The sequence below is a fragment of the Pogona vitticeps genome, chromosome 2 (genome assembly GCF_051106095.1).
Source record: "Pogona vitticeps strain Pit_001003342236 chromosome 2, PviZW2.1, whole genome shotgun sequence".
Taxonomy (NCBI): domain Eukaryota; kingdom Metazoa; phylum Chordata; class Lepidosauria; order Squamata; family Agamidae; genus Pogona; species Pogona vitticeps.
The window spans coordinates 4,069,590-4,095,001 of NC_135784.1; the positions used below are offsets into that span (position 1 = coordinate 4,069,590).

At 44.8% G+C, this 25,412-nt stretch overlaps 2 protein-coding genes across 2 annotated transcripts in view; one reads left to right on the top strand and one right to left on the bottom strand.

The window, feature by feature from the left end:
* The window catches only part of LOC140703825 (uncharacterized), a 412,915-nt gene that overhangs the window by 24,119 nt on the left and 363,384 nt on the right, over positions 1 to 25,412 (top strand). The gene's annotated exons all lie outside the window — the stretch shown is intronic.
* On the bottom strand, positions 9,866 to 22,428 carry LOC110091735 (uncharacterized). The gene is made up of 3 exons (XM_072987743.2): positions 22,261 to 22,428; positions 18,771 to 18,862; positions 9,866 to 13,158 (listed from the first exon to the last, which is right to left on the bottom strand). The coding sequence occupies exon 3, from the start codon at positions 12,925 to 12,927 to the stop codon at positions 11,578 to 11,580; it is 1,350 nt and encodes a 449-aa protein (XP_072843844.2). The 5' UTR covers positions 12,928 to 13,158; positions 18,771 to 18,862; positions 22,261 to 22,428; the 3' UTR covers positions 9,866 to 11,577.

The window sequence follows — 25,412 nt, forward strand, 5'->3', positions numbered from 1 at the left end:
GATAAGTAGGCAACAGGGAGTAGTAAAGCTGAGAAGCAGAAATTGGTTGAAGAGAATGATCTAAACCTTATCTGTCTCTGAAAGGTTTGATTGGACTTGCGGCAGAAAAGATGAGAAATGACTGCTTATTTGGAAAAGAAGAAAATGAAAGAGGGGCCTCGAGCACTTTCCAAACGAATGCTCTTACTTAATGTGAGGCTGTGATGGGATTGCAGCGGATCATTCGTGGCAGGCCTGGAACCCCAAACCACACTAGTAGTAGTAGGCATCCTTCAGTCTCGAAAGACTATGGTATCGTGCTCTGTATGGAGGACTTGGAACAGCGTCTAGTGTGGCTGAGGAGGCCAATTCGAGAGTGACAATCCCTTCCACACTGGAGACAAATCCAATCTGTCCCCTGTCCAGCTCCCTGGTTTTGCTTCCTTTGTGACTTCCTCTTTGCCTCAGCCTGCTGGACAAGGGTCTCTTCAAATTGGGAGAGGCCGTGATGCACTGCCTGCCTCCAGGCTGAACGATCAGATGTCAGAGTTTCCCATCTGTTGAGGTCTATTCCTAAGGCCTTCAGATCCCGCTTGCAGATATCCTTGTATCGCAGCTGTGGTCTCCCTCTGGGGCGATTTCCCTGCACTAATTCTCCATATAGGAGATCCTTTGGAATCCGACCATCAGCCATTCTCACAACGTGCCCAAGCCAGCGTAGACGTCGCTGTTTCAGTAATGTATGCATGCTGAAAATTCCAGCTCGTTCTAGGACTACTCTATTTGGAACTCTGTCCTGCCAGGTGATACCAAAAATCCGTCGTAGGCAACGCATATGGAAGGTGTTCAGCTTCCTCTCCTGCCGGGCACAAAGGGTCCAGGACTCGCTGCAGTACAGGAGTGTGCTCAGGACACAGGCTCTATAGACCTGGATCTTGGTATGTGTTGTCAGTTTCTTATTGAGCCATACTCTCTTTGTGAGTCTAGAGAACATGGTGGCTGCTTTCCCAATGCGTTTATCCAGCTCGACATCTAGAGAGAGGGTGTCAGAGATGGTTGAGCCAAGGTACACAAAGTCATGAACAACCTCCAATTCTTGTGTGGAGATGGTAATAGAGGGAGGTGAGTCCACACCCTGGCCCATGACTTGTGTTTTCTTCAGGCTGATTGTTAGTCCAAAGTCTTGGCAGGCCTTGCTGAAACGGTTCATGAGTTGTTGGAGGTCTTCAGCAGAGTGGGCAACAATGGCTGCATCGTCTGCAAAGAGGAAGTCCTTCATGCATTTCAGCTGGACTTTGGTCTTTGCTCTCAATCTAGAGAGATTAAAGAGCTTTCCATCTGATCTAGTCCGGAGATAGACACCTTCTGTTGCAGTTCCAAAGGCATGCTTCAGCATGACAGCAAAAAAGATCCCAAAAAGTGTTGGTGCGAGGACACAGCCCTGTTTCACTCCGCTTCAGATGTCAAAGGGATCTGATGTTGAGCCGTCAAAAACTACAGTGCCTTTCATTCCATCGTGGAAGGACCTGATGATGTTAAGGAGACGAGGTGGACATCCAATCTTGGGAAGTATTTTGAAAAGGCCATCCCTGCTAACCAAGTCAAATGCTTTTGTAAGGTCTATGAAGGCCACTAAGAGTGGCTGTTGTTGTTCCCTGCATTTCTCCTGCAACTGTCGGAGGGAGAATACCATGTCAGTGGTGGATCTATTTGCTCGAAATCCACACTGTGATTCCGGATAGACTCTGTCTGCAAGCACCTGGAGCCTCTTCAGCACAACACGGGCAAGCAGCTTCCCTACAACGCTAAGAAGAGAGATACCACGGTAGTTATTGCAGCCACCCCTGTCACCTTTGTTCTTGTACAACGTGACAATGTTTGCATCCTTCATGTCCTGTGGTACTCCACCTTCCCTCCAGCAGAGACAAAAGATTTCATACAGTTCGGTGATGATGATCTCCTTACCGCATTTCAGCACTTCAACAGGGATGTTGTCCCTTCCATGTGCCTTGCCAGAGGTGAGGGAATCCAAGGCCGCATTTATTTCTGCAAAAGTTAGTTCACTGTCCAGCTCTTCCAAGACAGGCAGGCACTCAATGTTATTTAATGCTTCTTCGGTTACTACATTCTTTCTGGAATATAGCTCGGAGTAGTGCTGCACCCAGCGTTCCATCTGCTGTGCTCGGTCCTGGATGATCACACCTGTAGTAGACTTCAAGGGAGCAGATTTCTTCTGTAATGGACCTAAGGCCTGCTTGATACCATCATACATTCCTTTGATGTTACCTGTGTCCGCTGCTATCTGTATCTGAGAGGAAAGCTGAAGCCAGTAGTCATTGGAGCATCTCCTGGCAGCCTGTTGGACTTGGCTACGAGCGGCTCGAAGAGCTTGCAGGTTGTACTCGCTAGGACGGGCTTTGTATGCTGCTAGAGCTCTTCTCTTATCCTCAATGGCTGGCATTAACTCCTCCGAATGGGCTTCGAACCAGTCAGCCATCTTTCTGGTCTTCTTGCCGAAGGTGGACAAGGCGGTGTTGTAGACAGTGTTCTTGAAGTGTTCCCATCGTTCAGGTGCATTTACATTTGCTGGACCTGGAAGGGTTTCCTCGAGTGCTTGGGCAAATTCCTTCACTTTTCTTTGATCGCGAGTCTTGTTGATGTCAATACGTGGTCTTCCTTCCTTTTTCATGTGATACAATTTCTTTGTTCGCAGTTTTACTCTACTACACACCAGGGAGTGATCAGTATCGCAATCAGCACTCTGGTAGCTGCGTGTGATCGTAACACTAGGAAGGCTAGAACGTCTAGTGAGGATCAAATCGAGCTGATGCCAATGCTTGGATCTTGGATGTCTCCAGGAAACTCTGTGTTGCAGCTTCGTATTAAAGAATGTGTTGCTGACACAGAGACCATAGTAACAGCAAAACTCCAGTAAGCGTTGGCCATTTTCGTTCATCTTTCCAATGCCAAAACGGCCTAGACAAGTGGGCCAAGAATTGTGATCAGCACCAACTCTAGCATTAAAGTCTCCAAGAATGAACAGTGACTCTCTTTCAGGGACTTTTTTGATAGTAGCTGCCAGATCGTCGTAGAATTTGTCTTTCACTTCTGGAGTGGATGACAGTGTTGGTGCATATGCACTAATGAGGGTTACTGGTCCTGCTGATGAGTAGAGCTGCAGAGACAGGATTCTTTCACTCCCCACAGTGGGTGGAACAATGCATCTCAGGAGAGTATTTCTGACTGCAAAGCCAACACCATATTCCCTGGTCTCATTCGATGGTTTTCCCTGCCAGAAGAATGAGAAGTTTTTTTCTTTGACAGATCCCGAGTCTGGCAGTCTTGTCTCTTGCAGGGCAACAATGTCCATCTGCAGTCTACTCAGTTCCATGTCAATGACAGCTGTCTTGCGCACATCATCTATTTCTTGCAGGTCGTTAGGAAAGCCGTAGTCAGGAAAGCCAGGGGTCATTGTCCGTACATTCCAGGTGCCCAGCTTTAGGGCAGAAGTTTTCTTATGATTGTTGCATGGTGCACGGTTGTCGATCTGCTTGTCGGGTTTCACCCTAAACCCCACGCACCCCGTGAGGTTAACAGACCGTGGCGAGGTAGCACCTTACTGGCTGGGGGCTGCCCAGCTTAAGGCGGGCGGTATCTACCTAGTGAGGTGCAATGACCTCTCCCACCGTCAGAAGTAGCCCCTGGCGTCCTGCTCTACGCCAATTGAGCAGAGACTTATAACCGGTAACTGCTACTTCCCGTGTTGTTTCGACGCTGTATGCGAAGCTGGAGTGTCCTCTCCAGAGCATGAAGCCTGGGTAAAATAGTATGGAGGATAGGCTGTTACCCAAGCAGCAAATCCCCCCTCTCCACATCGCTGAAATGGTCCAGTGGAAAGGCAAGAGCCAATACAACTGGTTCCAGCAACGTCGCAGGAGTTGGCAGAATGAAAGAAAATGCCTCCGGGACTCTGGCTCCGGATTTTGCCTCGAGGTTATCTCCTGAAGCCCTTTCCATAAGTGGATATAGCCACAAGGCAGTGGAGGTTTAAATTCGGAGTGGTCCTTCTCCTAGATGGGCTGCCTTCCAGGGCTGACGAGCCCCACCTACCCGGCAAACCACACTAAGTTAGATATAAACCACAGAAATCTTGCTTGCATATATACCCCTTACGAGATGGGATCGTGAGTATGGAATGGATTCTGTCAGCCTGCCTTTTTAAGCTATGTGCCTACAGTTCACCTTACTGTAAGAATTTGAATTTTACAGTATTTCTTGCAACTGTTTTATGAAATCATTTTATCTTATGTAACCTAGAAAAAATGAGGAAATGAAGCTTCAGATAATAATCAAGCTATGGAGTTGCCTGGAATTATTGCAACAATGAAAAGATTTGTACCTAGATACCCAGAGGAGTTTGGAAATACTTGTCAATGTTTGTCTACTTCCATTGGGATTACACCTTGACTTGGATGTAACGTTGGCTATGATGAACTATAGGCTTCTGATCTTTGTCCAGAAGGTGGATAAATCTCTGGAGGACTCCTGGGAAAGTCAGGCATCCCATCAGGGATCTGATTGAGATACAACAGATGCCTCCTGGGTGGGCTGGGACTTTGAGAAGACCACTCTCTTGCTACCAGACTAATGTGCTATGGACACCTAGTTTCCCCCCCTCTTTAGTCATTCATGCTCACTCATGGGGTGCACTCCCACATTCGGGCAAAGTAAGCCTGTTGCATTTCTCCATGCATTTCCTTTGACCCACAAATATTTGTGTCTGTTTGTGGCTGAGGCTTGATTTGCTACATCCCAGGAACTATGACAGCACCTGTGGCAACCTGGGGAGGTGTCCCATCTTCTGTACAGCACGTCCGTGACTCCCACGTTCCCCATTGGTCACCCACATTCTCCACACATGCACCCCCCAACCAGTTCGACAAGAGGCTGATTGTAGCAGCAGAGGTGAGAGTAAGGCCACTCTCACTGGAGTGCCATCCCGCCCGCTAACTGCTGAGAAGGAGATTCAAACCATGCCCGTTTCTCCTCCCAGGAGGAGGACAGGACCATCAGAAACAAACCCGGGGAGAATAGAGGAGGAATTACAAAAATTAACAGTCAAAGAAACAGGGAAGGATTTGGTGGGAAAAGAGCAGAAGCCGAGGGTGGAAGTGGAAGCAGGTTTGGCCGATATAAAGGGGGGTGAGGTAGAATTGCCGCCAGGTTGGGGATGGATATGGAAGCAGGATCCATGGGCCTGCAAGTGGGAGAAACTCCGGATCCCTAAAGAAGAAGCGGATTACTGGAGAAGGAGGGAGATAACTCCTAAACCTTCTTGTTTGGGTGAAACAAAGGCAAAGGAGTGGAGAAGGAAGTTGAAGAGAAGGAAAATGTTGAGAGAAAGATGTGAAAGGATAGAATGGAGAGAGGGAATACCAGATGAGCGGGTATCCAGAGGACGTTGGCAGACTTACACCCCCACCTGGGAACCTACCTGGTTGGTCAACCAGGATAAGGATACGGTCCCCTTATTGGAGGGGGAACCAGGACAGGTACTGAATCCCAACCAGTCTACAGAGTGGCCCAGACCTTGGAATAATGAAGGGGGAAACCCCTTGCCAACCAGTTGTTGTAAAGAAAAGTGTTGGAATGCTTTTGCAGACACTGGTTTCTTGTTGAACACTGCAATAAATGTTACTCCTATTTCGAAACCTCACAAGTCTGGTGATTTATTTGGTGAGAAACAAAAGCCTGAATGTGAACCCTCACACTGATGCTTGGGGCTCCTGAGAAGAAAGCAACGTCTTCCTGTTCCTTTCCCCCCTTTCTGTTTCTGAACCCTATGAACACATCCTCACCATCACAGCAATAATAATCTGGAGCCATAGAGGCGGAAGGGAACCTCTGGACCATCAAGTCCTGGCTTAACTAGCAGCTGCGAGCTATGAAGCAGAACAGGAGAAGACTAGAGTGCAATTGGAGATAGAACCCAATGGAATATAATCAGAAAGCTGTCAAGATTGTTACCTCACTGGGGGAACACTTGTCTCCAAGGTTGCTGGCTGCATTCCTGTTGTAGTTGAGGGCACACCCTCCTAAGAGGGTGGCAGCTCCTGGGGGGGGGAAGCGTCTGCCCATTCTTCTTTCCTGTAGAGACAGGGCGCTAACTTCAAAAGCCTTTCCTTTGACCAATCCTAATTTGCATTATGTGACCAGTAACCTATCTGAATGTTATCAACAATCTGTAAGGTTAATAAAGGGAGCTCTTGGGGTGGGACCGAAACTCTCTGCTGGCGGACATCTTCGTGTGTTGACTCTGCACTAGCTTGTCTCTAAAGTTAATTACTTTCTGTGTTCAGTGATCACAACACCTTACTAAGGTGAGGGCTGCTAATCGAGGTCACGTCGCTGTCCGGATAAGTGAAGCTTCAAATCAGCAGGTGGAACTTTTCTGTATAATCTGCAACCTATCCAGAATTGGTCTAAGTGCCACCACCTCCTCACTTGATCCTTGCCTGGCCTAGCTAATCAAAGCAGCCAGGCCTACAACAACAGAATGGGCCACTGCAATAATTAATGAGTCTTTCCATAATGGCAAGGTACCCCTTTTCCTCAAGGAGACACTCCTTAGGCCCATTAGGAAGAAACCAAATTTGGCAGTGGACGATATTGGCAATTATAGGCCCATTGCCAATGTTTCTTTCCTTAGTAAAGTGGTAGAGAGGGTGGTGGCTGACCAGCTTCAGGCCCTTCTGAATGAAACCAACGCCCTGGATTGGAAACAGCATTGATTGCCTTGTTTGGTGACCTCCTGAGGGAGGCCGACAGTGGCAAAATGTCTGTGGTGGTCATTCTCGATATCTCAGCTGCCTTCGATACCGTCAACCATGGTATCCTCCTGGGGAGGCTTTCTGAGCTGGGAATTGGTGGTCTGGCATTTGCCTGGCTCTGATCCTTCTTGGAGGACCATCCCCAGAGAGTACAGCTTGGGGACAGTGTATCGGCTCTGTTGAATCTCAATTGTGGGGTTCTGCAGGGCTCAATTATCTCCCCAATGCTGTTTAATATCTACATGAGGCCACTGGATCAGGTTATCAGGGGGCATGGGGCTTCGTGTCATCAGTATGCTGATGACACTCAGCTCTACATCTCTTTTTTTCCAACAACAGTGGATGCCGTTCCGTCCCTTCAGCACTGTCTGAATGCTGTACTGGGATAGATGCAGGTGAATGGTCTGAGCTGAACCCAAACAAGACGGAGGTCCTGAGGGTGGGTGGCCCAGACATTGGTGGTTTGGGAAACTCCCTCTCTTTTTGGGGGGGTTACTCTCATCACAAAGACTGAAGTTCGCAGCTTGGGGGTACATCTTGATCCGGAACTTCCCATGGAAACTCAGGTAGCATCTGTGGTCTGCACCGCCTACTTCCATCTGCAGATGATACTACACTAGTAGGACTTATCTCTGGGGATGATGAGTCTGCGTATCGGGACGAGGTATTACAGCTATCCCGCTGGTGCAAAAAAAAACAATCTTTTATTTAACATCCAAAAAACCAAGGAATTCATAGTGGACTATAGGAAAAAAAGAGCAGACATTCAGCCACTGTATATAGATGGAGTTTGTGTGGAACAGGTGGTTGAATGTAAGTTTCTTGGGACTATCATAACAAATGACCTGACTTGGAGTGCAAACACCGCTGCGTTAATCAGGAAGGCACAACAACGGTTGTATTTTCTAAGGATTCTTAGAAAGCAACAATTGACTGAGAGTTTGTTAATCACCTTCTATCGGAGTTCGATTGAGAGCATATTATCCTACTGTCTCTGTGTATGGTTCACGAGCTGCACAGTGGCAGAGAAAAAGGCAATTCAAGGGGTGATCAAGACGGCCCAAAACATCATTGGCTGTTCACTCCCCTCTTTGGAAGAATTGTATAAGAACAGATGTAAGAGGAAGATATCTAACATACTGAAAGACTCCTCTCATCCGGGATATCAGCTCTTTAAACTATTACCATCAGGAAGGAGATTCAGGGTATTGAAAGCAAGGACAAGCAGATTCAAGAACAGTTTTTACCCAAGTGCAGTATTGAGTTTAAATGCGGGGCCATAGGTTTTTGGTGGAATTTTAATTGCTGAGAGAAAACGGGGTATCTATATTTGGATGGTGAAAGTTGTGTATATTTTAACTTTTTTTTTGTAGTGTTGTCCAGTTTTACCTTGGGGAAGAGCACCTCATTTCGTTGCACCCACTTGTGAGCGCAATGACAAATAAATTTCTTATGTCTTATGTCTTATCTTTGGCAGATTCTGCATTCGCTACCTGTTCATTTCCACATTGATTTCAAAGTACTAATGATGTATAAAGCCCTAAATGGTTTAAGACCTCAATATCTGGCAGAACGCCTTCTCCCACCTAGATCTACCCACATCAGTTGCTCTAGCCAGGAGGGGCGGCTGAGGGGCCTAATGCCGAGGGAGGCCCGAAGAGAAAGAACAAGAAAGTGGGCCTTCTCGGCAGTGGCCCCTCGGCTCTGGAACAATCTTCCCCCAGAAATTTGTCTGGCTCCCTCACTGTGCGTTTTTAAGAGCCAACTTAAGACCTGGCTTTTCAGACAGGCCTTCCCTCCTGCCGATATCCAACTTATTTTGCCATTCTGTATTAATATTGTTCTTTTATTTTATTTTAATATTGTTGTTAGCCACTCAGAGTAGACTTTGGTCTAATAATAAATAAAATAAATAAATACAGCAAAACAACAACAACAGTCATAATAATCATAAAAATAATCATCATAATAAATCCAGCTCTTGTCAATGTGGAACAGTGCGGACGTAATTCCCAACCTCTGGCTCTGCAGCTAGATGATGACAAGGAGGAAAAGAGTTTTGCCTGGTCTTTAAGAAATGGAAACATGATCAGGGAGGAACATCGCAGTTCCCTTGATGTGCAAACCGCACACTCTACCACTATGTGCTGATCTCTCAGGATCTCCACAATCTTGATCTGACCACCTTGGCGGGATGTATTCAGACCTGCTCCAGTTTGTCTTGGCCCTGCTTAAAATAGAGGCATCTAGAGCTGTTCTTGTGAAACAACCTGACAATGTCAATTTGTATCCTGCTTTTTCCCTTGGTGAATCTTATATACCGCCCCATAGCACTGCAGGCTACACATTGCCCCCCCCCCCCCAGTGAGCTGGGTACTCATTTTACCGACCTCGGAAGGGATAGAAGGCTGAGTCAACATTGAGCCGCTACCTGGGATTGAACCCCAGGTTGTGACCACAGTTTTGGCTGCAGTACAGCAGTTTAGTCATATGTGATTCAAATATTGTTCTTGTTATTTGAATGTACCTGTCAGGTGCCAAATCAGATGCCTGACTTCCCCCCTCCTAGGCAAAGAATGGAAGCCTAGGGTTCATCATAGCTGACCTCATCCCAGTTAAGAGTTAATCCCAAAATGAAACCAGACAATCATTGACAAGCATTCCAAAACACATCTGTGCATCGAGATAAAATATATTTCTTCAGTGCAATAATTCCTAAAGCTTGTCTAGATAATTTTATACATTATATTTTATTTTCATTTGTTAACACAATTATCCATGTGTATTCTGGTATATTTTGGTTAATTAAAGTTATAAGCAAAATACAACAGAAGTATCATTTTAAAAATTCTCTTTTTTTCTTGTCCTCTGTTCACATTACACCATTGGAACGTTGCTTACTCTTTCTCACAAAGACTGACACACAGTGAACAAAACCCTTTCACTGGACTACTGTATCAGTAGCTCTGTTCCCAAACAAGCTGATTGTTTTGGTAGGTAACGGAATTATTTAGAAAACAGCTATGACTAATCTAAATTACCACTTCCATCAATGATTTTCCCGTCAGTTTTCACACCCTTACATGATAATCAGAAATATTTTTGTTTGTCGGCTCTTAAATATACTTAGAACTGAGTAATGCCTTTTTGCTTTAGATTTTTAAAATTTATATATTTAAAACTTTTCATAGGTATACCTTCTGTCTTTTGCTGTTTTAATATACCATATTATTATATTTTTGGAATGTATTCAAAATGTTCTCATTGTTCCGTTGCTCTTAAAAAGAATTTTTACTCTTATTAGAGATGGTCCTGTAATTCCAAAATATTTGCTACAAAAATAAAATAAAATAAAATAAAATCTGTAACTTTTTTTCAAAATATATTTTATTTTTCCAAAACAAATGCAGCAATACAAAATACTTACTAACAATAAAAAAACACAGTGCACCCCTATACACACGGGACCCTTTGGAGCAATTATTTTATTATGAACCTCCTTTCCAAAATTGTATTGACTGTTGCTTAGAGGCTTTCCCCTTTCCTTTCACTAATACAAATTCAGTAAATCTACCCCAAATAGCATAAAATATTTAAACTTATTTTCCCTCTTTTCATCTTACGTTCAGTAGTCAATTTGTCATTTAACACAATGTCCCATACCAGTCTTCTAATTTAACTTCATGTTTGTCTTTCCAGTAGCTAACTATTGATATTCTAGCACTTGTTATAAAATTTGAAATCAAGTCCTTTGAGCAATAATCGAGTTCTATCTAATAAAAAATGACAGCAAAGCAATTTTAGAGTTAAATTCAATATCTCTTCCAAACATATCACATATTTCCTTAAAAATCAATTTCCAAAATTTCTGAATCGATTTACACTCCCACCACATATAATATGTGCCAATTTCTTCATCACATTTCCAATAGGCCTCAGAATAGCCTGAATTTATTGTGTTCCATTTTACTGGAGTAATGTACCACCTTAAACTAATTTTAAAAAAACTTCTTTATTCTTACCGACAAGCTTAAAAATGTCATCTTCCAAATTTTTGTCCAATTCTCTGATCTGATTTTTGTCTTTAAATCATGTTTCCGAATTGATTTCAATCCTTTTATTTCAGTGTCATTTTCCTCCTGATGCAAAATTGGGTTATAAATTCTACTTACTACTCCCTTCCTCAAACCATCCTTCAGCATGTCTTCATGTGATGATAGAAATTGTTCATACTTAGTACTTTCTCTACATTTGTCATTAGACCTCAACCATTCACTAGTCCATCATTTCAGGGTTCTAGATTTCATATTTAAAAGTAGCTAGTACAAAATCTATTGAAGAGAGGTATAGAAGTATACAAAAGTTACCGATTTTTTTTTCAAAAAAACCACACACCTTGAAATGATGTAGAGACATAAAACCTATAGAGTAACAAATTTTGAAGATGCAGTGAAAACACTTGTATTAAGATACTCAGATGAGTTCAGAAATGCTTATGATTGATTGTTGGGTACCATTTTGAGTTTAAGCCTTAACTGGGATACTGTCATCTATGACGAATCATAGGCTTCTGTTCTTTGCCTGCCAGGTCTATACAGTAAAGCTCTCTGGACTCCTGAGTGAGTCAGGCATCCTTATCTGGATCTGAAATTCTGACTAAAGTTCTCTTCACATTGCAGGCATTTATGATTTCTTCCCTGTGAAAATACTTTTATGAAAACCAAGACTACTGGCGTGCATTGCTATGGTTTTCAAATTCCGTGCATTGCTATGGTTTCTGCTTAGTGTGAGTTCTTTGATGGGCACTAAGGTGGTTGCTGTGTATGAAGGTCTTTCCACATTCCATGCATTTGTATGGTTTCTCTCCAGTGTGAATTCTCTGATGGGAACGAAGGTTACCACTTTGATTGAAGCTCTTTCCACATTCCATGCATTTATATGGTTTTTTCCCGGTATGAATTCTTTCATGTATCCTGAGAGTACCACCTCGACTGAAGCTCTTTCCACATTCCATACATTTATATGGTTTCTTCCCTGTGTGTGTCCTTTGATGTGTATTTAGATGACTTCTCTGACTGAAGCTCTTTCCACAGTCCTTACATTTGTATGGTTTCTGTCCTGTGTGAGTCCTTTGATGTGAAATAAGGCTAAGGCTCAAACTGAAGTTCTTCCCACATTCTTTGCATTTATATGGTTTCTCCCCAGTGTGAGTTCTTTGATGTGAAGTAAGGTTACCTCTTTGAGTGAAACTCTTTCCACATTCCATGCATTTATATGGCTTTTCTCCTGTATGAATTATTTCATGTTTACGAAGAATGCCATTCTGACTGAAGCTCTTTCCACATTCCATGCATTTATAAGGTTTCTGACCTGTGTGATTTCGTTGATGAGCAATGAGGTGACCGCTGCTACTGTAGCTCTTTCCACATTCCATGCATTGATATGGTTTCTCTCCCGTGTGAGTCCTTTGATGTGAAATAAGGCCACTGCTGTGACGGAAGTTCTTCCCACATTCCATGCATTTATATGGTTTCTCCCCGGTGTGAGTCCTTTGATGTGAATTAAGGCTGCCTTTCTTAATGAAACTCTTTCCACATTCCATGCATTGATATGGTTTCTCTCCTGTGTGAGTTCTTTGATGTCCTTTGAAACTATCTCGGTGACGGAAGCTCTTCCCACATTCTTTGCATTTATATGGTTTCTCTCCGGTGTGAGTCCTTTGATGTGAACTAAGGCTATTTCGGTGACTGAAGCTCTTCCCACATTTTGTGCATGTATATGGTTTCTCTCCTGTGTGAGTTCTTTGATGAATACTAAGGTCACTGCTGTGACTGAAGCTCTTTGCACATTCCATACATTTATATGGTTTCTCTCCCGTGTGAATCTTTTTATGGGAACTGAGGTTACTGCGGTGACGGAAGCTCTTTCCACACTCCATGCATTTATAAGGTTTCTCCTCTGTTTCAGTTCTTTGCTGTGAACTCAGGCAACTGCTTTGGTAGTTTTTATGCATAGAGATGCTCTTTTCTTGCTCCATGGATTGATTTTGTTTTTCCTGGGGGTGGACACTGCCATTGTGTTTGAATCCTGATGTACTCTTGAATGTTTTTCTACCCATTGTAAACTTTCTCCTACCTTTTTCTTTTCTTTTCTTTAAGATGGTCTGAAGTATATAAACAGAAACACTCAGAGAAGTGGTAGAGTTCTTTTTCTCTGCTATTGTTTAGCTTCCCTTCTGCCTTTTTTCTCCTTTTAAATGTGTATTTTGTTTCCTTTTTTTGCTTCACGATTGTCTTTTTAAAGTGGAAAATCAGCTGGCTTACAGAGTTCCAGTTCTTCTGTTTCTTACCTAATCGAGAAAAATGAGATGAAAGAAGAGCGCAGCACAGGAGTTAGTTACATTGGGGAATCAAGCCAAGGTATTTATTTTCTTGGTCTTTGACTGTCATGGGAACCCCGTAACTGCACCAGGGCTATCAGAAGGAGGAAGGAAATCTCCTTCTGGCTCCATTCCTTTCCCCCCCTGCATAATCAGATGGAAAGATAGTAGAGTTGGGATCCATAAAGTTTGGTTGTGGAAACCATAACATTCTTCCCATTTTCCCTTTCTTACCGAAATGCAAGATGCAGGAAAGCATTTTGAATTCCTTTACTTTTCAGGAGAGATTAACAATAGCTAGGGAGACAAAAAGTCAAAGGATGGGGACTTGCCAAGTCCTTGCATCTAGATTAGACATTCTCAATTTTATGCAACAGAAAGAAGATAAAAATTAAAAGTTGTTCCATATTAGCAGCAGTTTATTATGTTGATGTAAACCAAAATGTGGGAGTTGTTCAATGAGAAATGAAGGTTTTGGCCTTTTGAACTCTCTTTTACTGGAATTGCAAAATTTTCAATTGCCAAAATGTTAAAAAAATTGAAAATACTAACTTTCCTGACCATTTGATTTATATTCTCCCAGCAAAATGACAATGAAGGAAGGAACCCAAATTATAGAGCATCTAAAAGATGTTTTCTCTTGAATGCTTTCAAGAGTTCTTCTGCTCACCACCTCTCATGGTGATGGTTTCCTTGCCACACTGCTTACTTTAGTCATTAGGAGGTTTCTCCTGATAGTCAATTAAACTTTGGCTTCCTATAACCTGAACCACGCCTTCACGGATTGCTGCATGGTTGTGGCGAAGGGGCTTGAGTAACTCACAGAAGCTAAGGGCTATGCCGTGCAGGGACACCCAAGATGGACAGGTCATAGTGGAGAGTTCCGACTGAACGCAATCCACCTGGAACAGAAATTGGCAACCACTCCAGTATCTTTGCCAAGAAAACTCTATGAACAGAAACAAAAGGCTAAACGATATGACACGGGAAGATGAGCCCCTCAGGTCGGAAGGCATCCAACATGCTACTGAGGAATAGCGGAGAAGAAGGACAAGTAGCTCCAGAGCTAATGAAGTGGTTGGGCCAAAGCTGAAAGGATGCTCAGCTGCGGACATGCCTGGAAGTGAAAGGAAATTCTGATGCTGCAAAGAAAAATACTGCATAGGAACCTGGCATGTAAGATCCATGAACCTTGGTAAGCTGGGTGTGGTCAAACAGGAGATGGCAAGAATAAACAGGGACATCCTGGGTGTCAGTGAACTAAAATGGATGGGAATGGGTGAATTCAATTCAGATGATTATCATATCTACTATTGTGTGCAAGAATCCAGTAGAAGAAATGGAGTAGCCCTCATAGTCAACAAAAGAGTGGGAAAAGCTGTACTGGGATACAATCCTAAAAATGATAGAATGATTTCAATATGAATCCAAGGCACACCTTTCAACATCACAGTAATCCAAGTTTGTGCACCAACCACCCATGCTATAGAGGCAAAAACTGACCACTTCTATGAAACAACACCTTCTAGAACTGACACCAAAGAAAGATGTTCTTATTCTAGGGGATTGGAATGCTAAAGTAGGGAATCAAGAGATAAAAGGAACAACAGGGAAGTTTGGCCTTGGAGTTCAAACAAAGCAGGGCAAAGGCTAATAGAGTTTTGTCAAGAGAACAAGCTGGTCACCACAAACACTCTTTTCCAACAACACAAGAGGCGACTCTATACATAGAAATCACCAGATGGGCAATATCGAAATCAGATTGATTATGTTCTCTGCAGCCAAAGATGGAGAAGCTCTATACAGTCAGCAAAAACAAGATCTGGAGCTGATTGTGGCTCTGATCATCAGCTTCTCATAGCAAAATTCAAGTTTAAACTGAAGAAAGTAGGAAAAACCACTGGGCTAGTCAGATATAATCTAAACCAAATCCTTTATGAATACACAGTGGAAGTGAAGAACAGATTTAAGGAACTAGATTTGGTGGACAGAGTGCCTGAAGAACTTTGGATAGAGGCTCGTAACATTGTACAGGAGGCAGCAACAAAAACCATCCCAAATGCAAGAAAGCAACTGCAAGAAATGCAAGATAGGGAAAGTTACAGAAAATGGAACACAGACTTCCAAATAATAGCAAGGAAAAACAAGAGGGCCTCCTTAAATGAACAGTGCAAAGAAATAGAGGAAAATAACAGAAAGGGTAAAACCAGAGATCTGTTCAAGAAAATAGGAACTATTAAAGGAACATTTTGTGCAAAGATGGACATGATAAACGACAAAAATGGTAGGGACCTAACAGAAGCAGAAGACATCAAGAAGAGGTGGCAAGAATACACAGAGGAATTATACGACAAAATCTTGATGTAGCGGACAACCCAGATAGTGTGGCTGCTGACCTTGGGCCAGACATCCTGGAGAATGAAGTCAGGTGGGCCTTAGAAAGCTTGGCTAACAACAAGGCCAGTGAAGGTGATGGCATTCGAGTTGAACTATTTAAAATCTTAAAAGATGACGCTGTTAAGGTGCTACACTCAATATGCCAGCAAGTTTGGAAAACTGACCAGTGGCCATGGACATCCTGGGTGGACTGGAAAAATCAGTCTACATCTCTGTCCCAAAGAAGGGCTGTGCCAAAGAATGCTCCAACTACCATACAATTGCACTCATTTCACACGTTAGCAAGGTTATGCGCAAAATCCTCCAAGGTAGGCTTCAACAGATTATGGACTGAGAACTCCCAGAAGTACAAGCTGGATTTACAGGGGGCAGAAGAACTAGAGACCAAATTGCTAACATGTGCTGGATTATGGAGAAAGCCAGAGAGTTCCAGAAAAACATCTACTTCTGCATCATTGAATATGCAAAAGCCTTTGACTGTGTTATTTCTTGTTTAGTCGTTAAGTCGTGTCTGACTCTTCATGACCCCATGGCCCAGAGCACGCCAGACCCTCCTGTCTTCCACTGCCTCCCAGAGTTGGGTCAAATTCATGCTTTGATAACACTGTCCAACCGTCTCATCCAAGGGACTCTCAAGAGTCTCCTCCAGCACGAAAAGCATCAATTCTTTGGCGGTCACCACAATTCAAAAGCAGCAATTCTTCAGCGGACAATTCTTTGACTCTGTGGACCAAAGCAAACTATGGCAAGTCCTTAAAGAAATGGGAGTGCCTGATCACCTTATCTATTTCCTGAGAAATCTATATGTGGGACAGGAAGCAACAGTTAGAACTGGATATGGAACAACTGATTGGTTCAAAATTGGGAAAGGAGTACACCAAGGCTGTATATTGTCTCCCTGCTTATTTAACTTATACGCAGAATATATCATGCAAAAGGCTGGATTGGAGGAATCCCAAGCCGGAATCAAGATTGCCGGAAGAAATCTCAACAACCTCCGATATGCAGATGATACCACTCTGATGGCAGAAAGTGAGGAGGACTTAAAGAACCTGTTAATGAGGGTGAAAGAGGAGAGCACAAAAATGGTCTGAAGCTCAACATCAAAAATACTAAGATCATGGCCACTGGTCCTATCACCTCTGGCAAATAAAAGGAGAAGATATGGAGCTAGTGACATATTTTACTTTCCTGGGCTCCATGATCACTGCAGATGGTGACAGCAGCCCCAAAATTAAAAGACTCCTGCTTCTTGGGAGAAAAGCAATAACAAGCCTACACAGCATCTTAAAAAGCAGTAACCTCACCTTGCCGACAAAGGTCTGCATAGTGAAAGCTATGGTTTTTCCAGTAGTGATATATGGAAGTGAGAGCTGGACTATAAAGAAGGCTGACCACCAAATAATTGATGGTTTTGAATGGTGGTGCTGGAGGAGACTCTTGAGAGTCCACTGGACTGCAAGTAGATCAAACCTATCCATTCTGAAAGAAATCAACCCTGAGTGCTCATTGGAAAGACATTTCCTGAAGGTCAGGGTCCAATACTTTGGCCATCTCATGAGAAGAGAGGACTCCCTGGAAAGACCCTGATGTTGGGAAAATGTGAAGGCAAGAGAAGGGGACGACAGAGGATGAGATGGTTGGACAGTGTCATTGGATTTCTGAGCATGAATTTGACCCAACTCCGGGAGGCAGGGGAAGACAGGAGGGCCTGGCGTGCTCTGGCCCATGGGGTCACGAAGAGTCAAACACAACTTAATGACCGAACAACAATAACCTGAACCAATTACTATATCTCTTGTACTGTGAAGTCACCGACAATAGATCCTGTCCGTCTTTTGTGTGAGAACCTTTTGAGTCTTTAAAGAATGCTGTCATCTCTCTCTCTCTCTTCATTTCTCAAAGCTAAACATGCCCAGTTCTTTCTGTCTTTCCCTAGAAGGCTTGGTTTCCAGCCCCCTGATCATCTTGCAGTTTTTTCTTGGCATCCGTCTACAAGTGCTCTATCCTAAATTGGACACAGTACTAATGATGAACCTAACCCATGCCAAATAAGAGTACTATTTCTTGGGACTCGGACACTTGGCTGATATTCAAGGAAAGACTTGGAGCAGATATCTTCGTAAGATATTTCCATTTCCATAAGCTGTTTCCATTTCACCCAAGATTTGCCATCTGGAATGGATACGCTCTGAGAATATAGTAAATGACTCCCCAGTAATTGCATCAAATGAGTTCAAGCACTACAGCCTCAGAGTTTTTAAAAGTGGGAAGGAGCAGGCCAGACCCATGTCCTGGTGGGATATTCCAAGGCTCTATCCTGGGCCTCGGTACTCTTTAAAATTCTCATGAATGACTCGGATGGGGGAGGGCAAGGAATGGTTTTCACATCTGCATATGACCCAAAATTGGGGGGAATAAAAGACAGAAGCAAAATTCAAAAAGATTTTGACGGGCTGGATTACTATGCTAAAAACAACAGAATGAAATTAAACAGGAAGAAGTCCAACGTTCTAAAACTAAGGGAAAATCCTCAAACATTCAGTTACAAGATGGGAGATTTTGGGGTTGTTAACACTATGAGGGAGAAGCATCCTCACAATGCTTATAGTTCACAAGCTGATTATGGACTAAGAGTGTCATGCGGCTGCAAAAATGGCCAATGTTATTCGGCACCAGGTTGGCCTCATTTTCAGTCCTGTCTCCAGTTCTAGAAATCACCCTTTATATTCCAACAACCTAGAAGAACTTTGGAGGAGGCAAAATATGTCACACGGATCACCGTGTCTTCTCTGTCCCTCAACATGGGTCAGGGAAGATCTGGTGGGAGCTGCCCCAGAGAGTCGTGACGTGGCCTGCTATTGAACAGAAATGTTCTGGCATACTTATCGAAGCTTTACAACACAGAACAGGACTCCCTGATCCATGGGATCAGAATACACAGATTCAATAATCCATAATTTAGAAATATTGAAAATATTAAAAGAAAATTTCTAGAAATATAGATCTGGAAACATGAAGTTAGAGCCATAGATCCATGCTATGTCACCCATCTCCTATTAAGATAGTGTTCATTATAATCTGTATTTTTCAGCATCTGGGGGGGGGAGAATCCATGGTCTTCCTGTATTACATTCTATTAATTGCACAATATGGTGATTCTGACACAGATACAGACATTTTACCTGCCTTATAAATGTTCCGAGGGACCTGGAGTTTGATTTTTCACTCTTGTCCTGAGAAAAGGAGTGAAGATCAGCTCAGTCTCACCCCTTCCCTTGAAAAAAAAAGAGAAAAAAGGATTCTTTAGAGAAGGTGCGAGTGCCCTCTTTGTATCTTGAGGGGCTCCATCTTCCTGTCTCTCCTCTTCTTTGGAGTGAAACAAAAGGCTGAAAAAGCAGAAAAGGAAGGAACAAAAGGAAGGAAGGAAAGAAAGGGTGAGGAAGAGCAGGGAGGGGCATCTCTCAGACTCTTGAGACAAAAGGTTTCTCCTCCAAGTTAGCTGGGAGGGGAGGGAGAGGGGAGCCAGAGAACAACATTCCCTGGGGACACACATGGGTGGGTGGGCGGCAGGAGAAGCAGGCAAGGCCTCATCTTTTCCACTAGGAAACCCTTTTAAGTGGACAGAATTTGGGATTAGGACTTCAAAGACCTGAATTCAGATTCCTGCTCAGCTCTGGAAATCAAAGGGGTCATTATAAAAATGCAACAAGCAAAAAAAAAAAAAGAAAGAAAGAAACAAAATTAAAACGCAGCCCCTCCCAGCCAAGCAGCTTGGAAATCCTCCCACCTCTCCTGTAGCTGATCCCCAGCCTGGGATCTGATCTGTAGACGGACCAGGTTTGCCCTCCTCTCTGCCCCATCCTCCAGAAAAGAGGAGACTAATCAGGACCTTGTTAAGAGTGTCTGGAAAGAGTGGTCCCGGGTGGGTGGATGCTTGTGCAGAAGAAGGATGATGTCCAGATCAAGTTGCCTGCATCAGCCCCTTCCCACACAGCTGAACCCTCACCTTCCCCCCCCCCAGCTGCAATGGTGGTGCCCCCTCGGATCTACTTAACGGACTCCTCTTTTCCTCATTTTCCTTCACCCACCACACCTGCCTCCCCCTCCAGGAACTGAAGCTTCAGGGTAACTTTTCCAGCCTTGGGCAAATGGGGGGGGGAGAGGGGGAGGAATTTTTCCTTTGGGCTCCTGGAGACAAAGAGGGAGGGAGGAAAGAAGGCAGAGAAATGACCATCCTACCTGTCTTCCTGAGAGTCCCCTGGACTGCAAAGGGAAAAAAAACCCTATCCATTTTAAAGGAAATCAACCCTGAGTGCTCACTGGAAGGACAGATCCTGAAGCTGAGTCTCCAATATTTTAGCCATCTCATGAGAAGAGAAGACTCCCTGGAAAAGACCCTGATGTGGGGAAATTTTTTCCTGTCCTTGTCTCCCCCACCACCACCATCATCATCCCATTCCTCCCCCCACTCCCACTCCTGTTCCTGCCTCTCTGGGACCTTGAGCTCAGCTCCTTCTTTCCATCCTCAGAGGATTGATCGTTCCTCCTCCAGACTCCAGGAAGGCCAGGGGGTCCCCCCAAAAGCCCTGCACCTTAGAGGCGGGGTGTGGTCTCTGCCCCTCCATGATCTCTCCTCCCTGTGGGTCTCTCCTCCCTGTGGGGAGAGATGCCTCCTTCTTCCCTCCCATGTGCTACGTCTTAATTTTTGCCCCCTTTTGCTTCTCTTTCCAAGGGGAGGGTAAATACAGTCTGGATCGGATCTTTTACCTTCAAGGGGGTGGAATGCTTTTCCTTCTTCTTCTCCCCCCCCCCCGAGACTCCCCCCTCCTTCCCAGCTTAGGGGAGAATCCAAGGTAGGGATAAAGAGGGAAAAAGCCAGGGGGGGAGCCAAACAAGGAAGGATTGGTGGAAAGCAGCTGGGGAGGTGGAAGGAGATGGTGGTGGGGTTTTTGGGGAAGGGGGGATATCTTTACGCCTCTTCCTGCCTCCCTTCTTGGGTCTCCATCCAGATGTAGGGAAGCAGATCTATTCCCCTCCTTCAATCCCCAAAATTGGGGGAGGAGAGATTCCCAAGAACCCCCCCCCCGGTCAGGTGAACAGCAGGGTTAGGGTCCTGAGATCCATGAGAGGCTGGGGTGGAGGGGGTGAGCAGGATCTCTGGCAGGAGGAAAACACTCTCCCCATGTGCAGAGAGGCAGGGTTGGGGGAGGATTCAGGAGATCTGGGTTCAAATTCTCTACCAGCCAGGGAAACCCCAGCCCATCCTCCTTCCCTTGGAGAAAAGAAAAAGGCTCAGACAGGAGGCTTCTTGGGGGGAAAGGGAAAATTAATGGTAATAATAATATTAATGATGTTTGACTCACAGGGGAGTTCGCTTGTCCTTTTTCTGTCCTCTGGGGTGGCCTGGCCGGCCAGTTGCCTCCTGTGTCCCTCCAAGATGGAAATGGGAAAGCAGTTCACAAAGGGACAAAAGGGAGATTTAAAAAGGGGAGGAGGATGCCTGGGGGGGGGGAGAGGGAAGGAGGGAGAGAAAGAGGGCTAATGGGAGGGCGAGGCCTTGCAAGAGAGGAAGAAACTTCAGCTGGAGGGGAAGCCCAACTGCCAGACAAATATTCTTCAGCCTGTATTGCTCCTCTTCTCATTTCTTCAACCCCCCCCAAAAAACTCTCCCCTTTTCTTGCCCCTCTAGGACTTGGGGTTCAGCCCATTTTTTTAAGTGTCTGGGAGGTTTCTGGCTAATTTTCCTCATCATTTCCTGATTTACTTCATCATCATCTTTTTTTTTACATCCATGTTTCAAAGGAAAGGGGCTCTAAAAGCCCCCCCAGCTCATTTTCCTGGGAGATGGACACAGCTCAGAAGGGGGTGTGTTCCTGCATCAGCCCCCCCTCCCACCCAACTGACCCCCCACCTTCTCCCCCGCCCAACCCTCCCGCTGCCCTTCCTGTTGGGATCTGGCAAGATCCAACATTCAACCCATCCTGGATTAATGGGCTTAAAGACCTCACCTGTCTCTGTTTACGGGAAGCTCTATAAAAGGGGATTACTCTTTTCTCCCTCTCAAGTCCACACACTTCCCAGGCAGAGACCATGTGTGCTTGCCTACGTTTGTGGGCATTCTTAGGATGTCCTGTTTACCTAAGAGAATTAGATAAAGGTTATTATTTAAACTTTTTTCTCAGTGTCAATTCTTTCCCTGACTTCCTCCCGCCTGGCAGCCCCTCTTCTTTCTCTTCCTCTTCCTCTCTGCACCCTCCTGGCCCCTTTCTCTCCCTGGGGGACTTGCAGCCTTTTCCAAGATTTGGGAAATAGGAAGGAGCTGGGATTTCCCTATTGGGGGTGGGGGGCTTACAGGATTCAGGGCAAAAGTGTATGTGTGTGTGTGTGGGCGCGCGTGTTGGGTCTCCAATTAGGAGAGGCGATCCCACCCACCCTGGTGCTTTGCTCTGAGGAGAAATGGGGGGGGGGAATCTCTCTCCTCTGTCCCACCCCACCTCCAGCCAGGATCCCATCTCTCCCCTGAAAATACCCCGACGGGGTGGGTGGGACGCCTGCCTTGCAAAGTCTTTTGTGCAGAGAAGCCTTCCCCGCCCCCGAAGTGCATTGAGATCTCTCTTCCCCCCCACACCACCAAATTAACGTGATGCACCGCAGGTTCTGCCAGAAACTCACAAGGAGACCCTCTTCACAAAAGGGGAATTCCCCCAGGACCCTAGGCGTGCGGTGAGAAGAGGCAGGCGCGGTGTTCCTTGTTCCCGTTTGGAAAGCGCACAAGGAGGAGTCTCCTCTACCCATTCCCTTCGTAGCTCTATGTTCTCCTGAACGGAGGTTTCCATGAATGAAGAGCCGGGGGGGGGCGAGGGGGAGTTTTTCTTTCGGCGAGTCCCTCTATTTATATTTGGCAAGAAAAAAAAACCTAGAGCTATGAAGGAGGATAGAGCAGCGCCTCTCCGCGGAGCTTAACTCTCTCCCTGCCAAGAAAAGGCTCTTTCTTATAACCCCTCCCCCCTACACACAAAACCTTCCCCCCCTTTGGAGCTCCTCCCCTTCGTCTCTAAACAGGAACCGGAAGCAGTGACAGGGCGCGACTGATTCTCCCGTCTCTATGGTCGCCTGTAAACGCGCCTCCGGAGTTTCCCGCTTTATAAATTGCAAGGAGGTGAGCCGTGGGGGAGGAGTGTTTGCAAAATATTGGGGGAGGGTGTGGTTTAAAAAAAAAGAAAGAAACCAAAATTCCTTCCCCCCCCCAGGAGGTGAGGTGGGGAGGGGACGTCTCCTTTCCATCCGGATTGCAAATCCACCCCTTTCTCTATTGGTTTCCATTGCACGGACCCGAATTGCAAATCTTTCATTCCGAGTCTCCTAGTTGGGGATATTGGAGGCGGGGGAGCGGAGGTGAGGGTCCCCAAAGTCCGGACCCCTTCCTTTCTGCAAAAGTGGGAAAAGGGGGTTTAAGGATGCAACGCCCTGGGTGGGGAAGGGGTGGGCTTGGCAGGAGGAAGAGGAAGGCGGGGAGGGAAATCTCTCTCTCTCTCTCTGTCTCCACATTAACAGTTCTTTTAGATTTTTTTCAGGAGGATTTCCTTCAGTTGTTCTTGCACAGGGGATCCAGGAGACGGGAGGAAAGACCAGATTCCTCTCCTGTTGAGATCAATAACTGTTTGGGTTTTGCAAGAAAACGGACTGTAAATATACTTACATTGGGACTGACTGAGTGAGTGACCAAGCACTTGTCATAACTCTATACCATTGTAAGCAGGAGACATCCAGGAACGGCAATTATATATTATTTAATTGTATTTTAATTGTTCAGAATTTTTATTGTATTTTAAATGTTGTAAGCCGCCCAGAGACCTTTGGGTAGTGTGGGCAGCATATAAATTAACTAAATCAGGGGTCTCAAACATGCGGCCCGAGGGCCATTTGCGCCCCCCCCCAGATGATAGTTTGTGGCCCTCGCCTTGCCTGCCTCCCCAAAGCACCCACACATCCTCTGCTGTCAAGAGTAAAAAAAAAAAGCCTTGCCTCGCTCTCCGGCTGACTCCCAAGACAGCACCTCTTGCAACCTCCATCCAGAACTGCAGCCTGCCAGCCAGCCCACCTGTCTGTCAGCTAAGGAAACTCTTGGGCGGCTTCCTCGGGCTCTTGCTCTGCTCGGCGGAAAATCTGATGCGGCCCAGCCTCACCCAGACTCTGCCTCTAGCGGCCCCCAGGTAAATTGAGTTTAAAACCCCTGAACTAAATAAATAAATAGTCACTGATGAATTTCCTCCCTAAATTCTTTGGCTGGGTGAGCATGTAGTATTTATTTTTCTCTTTGTCTAAGCTCACTTCAAGCTAAATAGATCTTTTTATTTCATGTATTTTTATTCTTAATGACTTTTCATTGTTCTCTTTTACTTTTAAAAGAGTCTCTCTTCATAGAGAAGTGTGTGTATTTCTTGCAATTTGGAAACGTGATTATAATGAGATAAGTATTTGCATAAAGCTTAAGTTCAGTTTTCATATAATTTTAAGTTATATGCCTACAGTTTCCTTACTGTAAGACGTTGGGATTTTATCGTATTTCTTACAATTATGTTTTCTGAAATCATTTTATCTTATATAACCTAGAAAAAAATTGGAAATGAAACACTGTAGTAATAATCAAGCTATGGAGTTGCCTGGAATTATTGCAACAAGGAAAAGATTTGTACAGTATCTAGATGGAGTCTGGAAATACTTGTCTATGTTTGTCTTACACCTTGATTTGGATCACGTCTGCTATGATGAACCATAGGCTTCTGATATTTGCCCAGGAGATGTATAAATCTCCGGGGTACTCCTGCGAAAGTCACGCATCCGATCAGGAATCTGACTGGAAGACCACAGAGGACCACTCCCTTGGTACAAGCCTACTGGCCTATGTACACTGCTATTTTCCTCCTTTTTATTCGTACATGCTCATTCATGGGTTGAGCTCCCACATTTGCACCAAGTAAGCCTGTTGCATTTCTCCATGTGTTTCCTTTGACCCACAAATATTTGTCTCTGTGTGTGGCTGAGGCTTGATTTGCTACATCCCAGGAATTATGGCCATACCTGTGGCAACCTGGGGAGGTGTCCATATTCTATAAAGCACGTCAATGATGTCCACGTTCCCCAATGTTCTTCCATGTTCTGCACACATAGAACCCGAACCACCTCCACATGATGCTTATACTTATGGCACCTGAGAAGAAACCAATATCTTCATGTTCCTTTCCCCTTTTCTGTTTCTGAACCCAGTGATCCACCTGGAGTAGGAACTGGCAAGCCACTCCAGTATCTTTGCCAAGGAAACCCCATGAACAGAAACAAAAGGCTACAATATATGACGCTGGAAGATGAGCCCCTCAAGTCGGAAGGCATCCAACATGCTACTGAGGAAGAGCGGAGGACAACTACAAGAAGCTCCACTGCTAATGAAGTGGTTGGGCCAAATCCGAAAAGACGCTCAGCTGTGAATGTGCCTGGGTGAAAGACAAGTCTGATGCTGCAAAGAAAAATACTGCCTAATAACCTGGAATGTAAGATCAGTGAACCTTGGTAAGTTGGATGTGGTCAAACAGGAGATGGAAAGAATAAACATGGACATCCTGGGTGTCAGTGAACTAAAATGGACAGGAATGGGCGAATTCAATTCAGATGATTATTATGGGCAAGAATTCCATAGAAGGAATGGAGTAGCCCTCATAGTCAACAAAAGAGTGGGAAAAGCTGTACTGGGATATAATCTCAAAAATGAGAGAATGTTTTCAATACAAATCCAAGGCAGACCTTTCAACATCACAGTAATCCAAGTT

Excerpts from the sequence above, each read along its gene's own strand:
- LOC110091735 (XM_072987743.2), bottom strand. The coding sequence starts at position 12,927 with ATGGGTAGAAAAACATTCAAGAGTACATCAGGATTCAAACACAATGGC.